At 44.1% G+C, this 7,913-nt stretch overlaps 1 protein-coding gene across 2 annotated transcripts; it reads left to right on the top strand.

Moving 5' to 3' along the window:
- Positions 1–788: 788 nt before the first annotated feature.
- Positions 789–7,594, top strand: LOC105079535 (odorant-binding protein-like). Of its 2 annotated transcripts, none has more exons than XM_045505287.2 (7): positions 789–945; positions 1,446–1,582; positions 2,886–2,956; positions 5,041–5,151; positions 6,115–6,216; positions 6,422–6,473; positions 7,387–7,594. In XM_045505287.2, exons 1-6 carry the CDS (start codon positions 844–846, stop codon positions 6,439–6,441), a joined length of 543 nt encoding a protein of 180 aa, XP_045361243.2. In that variant the 5' UTR covers positions 789–843; the 3' UTR covers positions 6,442–6,473; positions 7,387–7,594. The 2 variants fall into 2 exon arrangements, with proteins under 2 accessions (XP_045361243.2, XP_045361245.2); XM_045505289.2 differs by having other exon boundaries at positions 6,422–6,469.
- Positions 7,595–7,913: the final 319 nt, after the last annotated feature.

Here is a 7,913-nt window from a genome sequence, read left to right on the forward strand (position 1 = left end):
TGGCTGTTTCAGGGTCCTTGGAAATAACCAGAGGTGCAAAGATAGGAAATGCACTTTTTCCTTTGACACTTGTAAAAATCAGAGGAACTGCAATCAAGCCTTCTTGGTTGCCTGGAGAAAAAAATTGAGTCAATGAGCAAATATGTTAAAGATAAGATTGTAATAAAAGGGTTTGGGAAATAGAGCAATGAAAGTGAACTTCCAGTGTGCCTTCCTCACGAGAGGCTGTGGGCGTCTGCATGGAAGGCTCCCTTAGTGAGAAGGATGCCAGAGCCCGATGTAAAGAGGGGGAAGATCCTTGTTTGTGCTGAGCTGTTCGTCCCCTCAGAGACTGGAGACTTTCCGAAGGTCTCTCAGGAAATCTCTGTAATCTTGTCAAACCAAACAGTAACACGTTTTGCTTTAGAAGATACCTTTAAAAATAGCTCCTCAGTGTTGAAGAAATCACATCCAATTTGCAGAATGTGTCCTGCACCTGTCCCGTTCTGGAATTCAAGACAGACAAGAAAACAAATCTCACTGTCCTTGCAACATCTCAACTGCACTGTGACTTCTCACTTGACCTGAAGGTCAAGATCGACTTAAAGGTTCAGATCAACTTAAGTTACTGTGAAATCTAATCTCAAAGAAAAACAACAGACGGCCAGAAAAGCTCCTCCCTGCCAACCAGGACATCCTAAGAGGACGTCTGTGTAACCAGTGTCTTAGATTAACAACCATTGGCTCATTATGGGTCAGGACACAGACGGATGCTATAAAAGGGGCACACACACAGGTTCTCTCCACCAACTGGCACACGGCACGCTCAGCTTCTCCAGGGGGAGGACTGGAAGAACCGCCAGGATGCAGATTCTGTTCCTGACTCTTGTCCTTGGTGTGCTTTGTGCCGCCCATGGACCTCCACTTGGGAGGGATCACTCAAGATTCCCAAGGCCAGAGCCATCTGTGAGGACATTTTGTCCCGGTTTAAGAGTGTGTGTGTGTGTGTGTGTGTGTGTGTGTGTGTGTGTGTGTGTGTCCCTTTGGGCTCTGCTTATGTGTATCCATATTTCTGTGCACCTCAACTGGACATCTACCTCCAGCTCAGATCTTCTCCACTAATTGGCACCAGCACTTCTGCTATATTCTGTCTGTATTCTCCACATCATCTATTTCTAGGCTGTCCTACACTTCTACTGTTCTTGTACAAGAGAAGGGGGGTCAGCCACAGACCTGTCCCACTGGGGCTCTTCCATTTCTCAGGGTGTTAAGTCAAACATCTGAAATATCTCAATTCCATGTTCTCCCTTTTTCTTGGGTTTTCCCATTATTTATGAGCCCTGCTTTTGTCCATGCCAGGTAGGTAATCTGTGCAGATGCGCAGAAGTGAAGGGAAAGTCGGGACGGAGGGTGGTGGGCACAGTGAAAAGAGATGCACTGGTCTCTAAGGGGATTTTTGCTTTCAGGTTTCAGACTGGAGAACGATTTATCTCGCAGCCAGTAACCCAGAGAAGATCAGCGAGAACGGCCCATTCCACACTTTTATGCGTAATGTTGAATTAGATGATGAAAATGGCATAATCACCTTAACGTTTTTTGTCAAGTAAGTGAAAATAACATGGAAGAAAAACTGACATTAATCTCTGAACCTGAGAGGGTGTGGCTTCCACATCTGCGGTGAAATGCATGCATTGGGTGGGAGACTGTGACTCCCGGGGGTCCTGTGGTTTAGACGGATCTACAGAATTCCTGAGTCAGGTCCAGGACCAGCCTCTAGAGCGCGCCTGGGAGCCTTTGCTTAGAGGGAAGGTCACAGATGCTCCACTGGAGTCAACTCATTAAAGGGAAGAGGGCCAGTGGGGCAGGAACAAGAGGCTCCTGGTCTCCATCCCCACAGTCCTGGGGGCTGGGTTCCTTCATGCAGAATTTAGAGGATGTGGTTCCCCCTGGGCTGCAGAGGATGTGGGCACGTGGGTGACTAACTGGCCTCGACCCTGAAGGGCTGCCTCTCAGCGACTGACAATCATCGCTGAATGTATGAAGGTCACCGCAGCTCCCAGTGCTGCTCAGGCAATGTTCTCCACGTGGCAGGGGTTGTATTAGGAGCGTGCTCGCACACATAGATATTTTGAAAGATAGAAGAATTAAGAAGACAACGAAGAGCTTCAGGTTTGGAGACAGTGGTTAAAACATATACAAATATATACAATTGACTGCAAGTTGTATATATTTGATAGTCTACTTATAACTAAATTACACCCACACACACATACTCATCCAACCCTAGTCGACACACCTGTCAGCTGTCAGACATGCTAAGACCACATTAGCTCCCTCTTTACCATTTGCATACTTTCTGTGACCTATATTTAACTGATTTTTTATGGGGCTATAGTTTTTGACACAAAGACATGCCTATGTCTTTCAGTGGGTAATTCCCTTACACTGTTTTGATAGAAGATCTTGCGTTTTGGATACACTTAAACACATTTTTGTCTTTTTCCTTGCTCTTTTGCATTATGCGCTGTCAGAAATTTGGGCCAGGGTTGTGAAACAACGAATGTGTGTCTTGATACTTACCAGTTTCAAGAAACACCTTGTTACTTTCCTTTTCTTTCCCCAAATTCTAGACTTATTCATGTTTATTATGGTTTGAACGTGATCAGTTTTGTATTTCCAATTTATCTTTGGAATTTCAGCTCAGGTTTAATGTGTAATCAGGCATCCTTGCCACGTGACAGTTATTTGATCCTAGAGGACTTAATTCTTCTCTTCTGAATGTCACCTTGTTTACAGGCACTAAGGTGACATAGGGTCTTGGGAGGGTCAAACAAAGAAAATCCTAGTTAAATATCAAATTGTTCATTATTTTTAATCAAACAACTTGAATATGTTTTGTTTTTAAGGTCGGATGGAGAATGCGTAAAAAAAACTGTCCATGGAATAAAGAGAGAAGATGGTGTTTACATCATACGTTGTAAGTATGATCCTTTTACGGGTAAAGTTATGTTAGGGTTGAATCTTGGCCTAAAATTCCTCCAAGAATTCCACATTTTAGAATCCTAATTCCACCAGAGATGAGAGTTGTAACCAGGCACTAGTCACTAAATTTGGGGGGCACTGTATTTTGTCAGGAACAAAGGCTTACCTCACATGGCTGGGATGGCCCCTCCCAATCTTGCATGTCGTGAATGACAGACTAACCACATGGACATAGAATTGTTATTTCAGGAGGTTCTCAGGTGCAAGAAACTATTTCTAGGTTCTTCCAAACAATCTTAGGTACTGATGTCTCAAGGGTGTGTCTTGAGTTTACACATAAATTTCATTCTGCAAAGTACACTTTTTGAAAACAACATTAGAACATCATAATCCATTCCTATACAGACAAGGACCTTAACTCCAAAAAAACCATACCGATTTCAAAAACAAAGCTGCTTGTTTCATAAACACCATTTGTGTTCAAAGCAATGAGGCTGGTGGCTGAGATTTCAATGTCTATGTTCTTTCTAACGGCCCTGAAAGCATTTCTAAATTTAGATGGCGTCAGGGGTATATAATTGATGAAAATTTAAATGTACCGATATGAGGTCCCAACCCTGGTGTAACAGAAGAAACAGGACAGGGGTTGTGCAAGGAACACAAATTAGTAAAATGTATGCTGGAAGGATTTCCCTACGTATTCATCAGTAACTTTATATATCAAGGGATTACCTAAATGAAGTTTTTATTTTGTATTCCTATATTATTATTTCCCTTTCACTGAATCATACATGCTTTTATGACTTTTCATTTAAATTTCCAAATTTTGGGGAATCCTTTGTGCCTGGATATTGACAAGGCAATTTAAGATGGGAGAGGAAGGAACAGCTGGCCTGTTCCACAGTCTTTGGGACTGAGCGCTTGCAGGCTCCCAGCGTTGTTCTGGGGACGTGACGAGCAGCCACGGCCAGCACGGCACCAGCAGCGCCGTGACCACAGCAGGGGCCCCGGGAGATGGGCTTACCCTCACTGCCTGCCTCCCCTTCAAAACACGTACAGCCTGTTGTGAGACTGTCTGCAAACCCTCCTCTGTAAAACCATGGGGGTCACAGAGGTGGGGACTGAGAACCTGAGGACATGCATGAAACCTGATTGAAACTGTCCCGGTGGAACCCACGGCCCACAGACTAGGAGTGGCCTTGGGCAAGGGGACAGACCCGACTGAAAGTCTGAAGTTGTGCTGTTACTTAGCCTTTGCTCTGGCAGAAGCATGATGTTTCACGGTTCCAGAGAGTGGGCAATGGTACTTTCTGTTTGGGCGACACAGCTGGGCAGCTGTAAATCAGATCCTGATGAGCGATTCCAACGAGGTGTCAGGAGGGCTAGAAGGGAGAATGGATTGAGAGGTAACACGGAGTAGATCAGCGCTTGTTCTGAAGAGAAACGTGGCAGGTGGATGGACGGAGCTGAAGGGGTGAGGTGCACCCCCCAGGGGCTGCACGGTCACTGGGCGGTGGTCACTTCCTCCACATCCTGGCGAGCAATCCTGTCCTAACACCGACCCACACGGCGGTGGGCTCTGCGCATCTGTGGCGTCACACATTGAGACTGCGAGACACAGGAAATGCAGTCATTCATGCACAGTGTTCAGAAGGTGCCTGGTACAGGGCAGCACACATAACACCAAGTGATGAGAGGTCAGCTACTTTTGGTCCCAGAGAGAAATCAACTCCATTGTTGGGATAAAGAAATATGCAGAGCTCTTGAACGTGCATGTGATAACATGCACATATCGATAAAAAAAAAGAACGTGTTGGCTTCCTTAGAACACATGTGGTAGAAAACACCATAATAAGCCTGCAAGGTGTGACCATGTTACCTGTATGAGAAGGAGGTGAGAAGGAAGCTCCTCCACACTTTCCCTGCCGTCTTAACGAACCGTAGCATCACTGCATGGATGCAGTGACACACGGACCAACACAGGTGCGCTGGTGGCTAACCCAGTGATTAGCTAAATGAAGCTAATGCCCAGTCAATGAAGACGCATCAGTATACATGCCTGTTCTTGATCACCCACAGACGCTGGTACAAATGAATTCAAAGTAATTCAAGCATCCGAAAATGTCCTGATAGCCTCTAACATCAACGTGGATGAAGAAGGCACGCCGACCACACTGACCGGAGTGTTTGGTATGTAACTCATCCTACTATCCCCAAGGTCATGTCAGGTAACAGTTCCACTGTCAGCATCTGTATTCAGAAAGTCAGCGTGTGCACACATAACTCGTTACCCACTGACAAGACCTACGTCATCATGTTCATTAAGGATGCTGGGACGTGATCTACAAAGAAAGAAAGGTAAAGAGAGGAGCTGGGAGCAGTGGGGAGTAACAGATCGTTTGACATTCCAAAATAAGTCCAAGGTGTTAAAATTTAAGAATTTTAAAAATTGAGTTCTTTTAGAAGCAGTTTCTGAACATGTCAACTAATTTCAAGCCATGGCTGCGATCCAGTTGACCTCAGTTTCTCCATTTTATGACACTTTTCTAATGCATTGTAAGCCCTGGAACTGAAGCTCTTAAAACAAATCTTTATCCTGTTCAGTTTCTCTCATGCCATGTTCTGACGAATGTGGACCTCACCACAGGTGACCACACGGGCTCACTGACAGGTGTGCTGTAGTCCCTGTGACAACAGGTGACTATTTCAAAAGTGCACTATGGAGAACTGTGGTTTGATTAAAGAATAAATCATCTCCCATGACTATGCGTCACAGGGTCAATGTGTTTCTGAGAGGCGAGAACGTAATTCTGGAATATTTGGACCCAAACAAGGTTTGAATGTCAGGTACAGATTCTAGGAAGCTGACAAAGAAGGAAATACTTTCCACATCTGTGATGAATTGGGCGCCAGATTCACGCAGGTCCTGATGACTCTTTGGAGTTTGGTGCTGATGCTGGAGAGAAAGTAGTTACAGACTCAGACTGGGTGTCCTTCTGAAGACAGGCAGCAGACATCTGTGTCAGTTTGAAACTCTGATAAAAATGTACCAAGTGAAGAACTGATCTGCACATTCAGTTTCTTATTCTGTATTCAGAATATTTCAGAGGTGCTAACGGGTGAAATTCTGCTTTACGCATGGTTATTTTTCAGCCAAGGGAGATGACATTGAGGACGAACTCTTTGAGACGTTCAAGGAGGTGACAATCGGCAAGGAGATTCCAGAAGAAAATATTCTGAAACTCATCAGTCTTGGTAACGAAACTACACTTTTTCCTGAATACATCATTCATGGGGGACGTAAATAGGCGGTCAGGAAACTAGTTGATTCATTTAAGATTTCTTTTCCATGGTGAATCTTTTTATAAAACCCATGACTTAAAAAACAAAACCTTGGACATATAGGGAAATGGTAATACTCGGTAGTTTTTTTATTCTTTCCCCTTTGATTTCCTGCCAGATGACTGTCCTGACTTGTGAATGAAAGAGAACTTCAACACCACCAACTGTAGGTAAAAATGAACTGCTGTTACTGCTGCTCTAGCAAATAAATCAGTAAGGACACACTGGGATTTCCTATGGGCCAGATGTTGTAGGTGACAACATCTTTTACCCCATCATTTAAATTATGTCACTAGAGAATCGTCCTGTTACATTAGGGTTATTTTCCTTCTCTTGAGCCTTACTACATTACAGATGAATGGCCAATTAAAGCTGAGCTGTTCTGGTGAGAATGCACCATCATGCAGGATTTACGCAGATGTCAGACCATAGAGAGAACCAGGAATTGCCAGAAGTTGTAGAAAACTAATTAATTTCCCAGTCAGTCCTGACCTGACGGCTGTCCACATACAGCCCAAGTCCAGGAGAACTGAACTTACAGAGAACTTATCACGACTGCAAAAGCAATGTTTAATTGTACAGAACTGACACAGCCTCACTGAAAACCTTCCAACCATGCTGTCTGAAACACACCTTGTTGTATATTTCCCTTCAGAACATGATTTTTTTTAAGGTGAGATCTTTAAATGCAAAGAAAAAAACCCCACCTGCTTACAGGTGAATATAATTGTTTAGTCAACTAAAGATGAAACCTGAAATTAGACAATAAAAGTGTAACTCAATCACAGATCCTGTCAATCATTATTAGATGAACCGTTCCATAAGCATACATCCTGAAATCACAAAAAATCCTAGAATCAATCCTACACAGGACAGGTCCTACCCTATGTACATCCTTGGGGGAATTCCCAGTGGATACCCACACATCAGACACATGAGGAGTAGTAAGTTCCACGTGGAATCTGCCCACTGGATTTACTAGCAGCTACTGTGTCCTTGGACAACCTACTCTCTGAGACTGAGCCCTGTCACCTGTCATACAGTCAACTCAACTAACCTCTGTCCTGTTTTATTCACCTACAGGACATGTCACAGAGAACCTCGCATGTCATCGTCTCCATGGAATCTGGATCAACAACATGGAGACAATGATCCTGGTTCCCACATAACATCATCCATCTCTCTCTCCATAATCACACTTCCTTTCCATTTTGTCTCTCCTGCTCAGCGTTCATGTCTTTCTTGGTGGTATTTGATTTCTGAGGGTTCAAATAAATTGATTTAATAAGTACTCTGTGCATGTGCATCTGTGCAGAAACTCACTTAATTTAAACCTCACAAAGAGCAACATTAAACATCCAGGAAAATGTGTCTTTAATAGGACAGATGTCCCACCAGAGACAATCTGATAAGGGTTAAATACAGACGTCCTAGTGCTGTCCGGGTGAGAGGGAGAAAAAGGGCTACATAGTCATGGGAAAGGGGAGAGGACTATAGGCACTTTATGGCAGGGGGATGGGGCACTGTGGTCAACAAAGAGTCCTCACAGGGCACCTTATTCATTGTGGGGAAAGAAACGTGTGTGGGACTCACTCAGATACATGCAGGGA

Source organism: Camelus bactrianus, chromosome X (genome assembly GCF_048773025.1).
Source record: "Camelus bactrianus isolate YW-2024 breed Bactrian camel chromosome X, ASM4877302v1, whole genome shotgun sequence".
NCBI classification, from domain to species: domain Eukaryota; kingdom Metazoa; phylum Chordata; class Mammalia; order Artiodactyla; family Camelidae; genus Camelus; species Camelus bactrianus.

What these genes read in the sequence shown, in the direction of transcription:
- LOC105079535 (XM_045505287.2), top strand. Translation starts at nt 844, where the DNA reads ATGCAGATTCTGTTCCTGACTCTTGTCCTTGGTGTGCTTTGTGCCGCC. An exon ending in TGGTGTTTACATCATACGTT is followed by an intron (nt 2,957 to 5,040) that starts GTAAGTATGATC and finishes GATCACCCACAG; the next exon opens with ACGCTGGTACAAATGAATTC. An exon ending in CACACTGACCGGAGTGTTTG is followed by an intron (nt 5,152 to 6,114) that starts GTATGTAACTCA and finishes GTTATTTTTCAG; the next exon opens with CCAAGGGAGATGACATTGAG.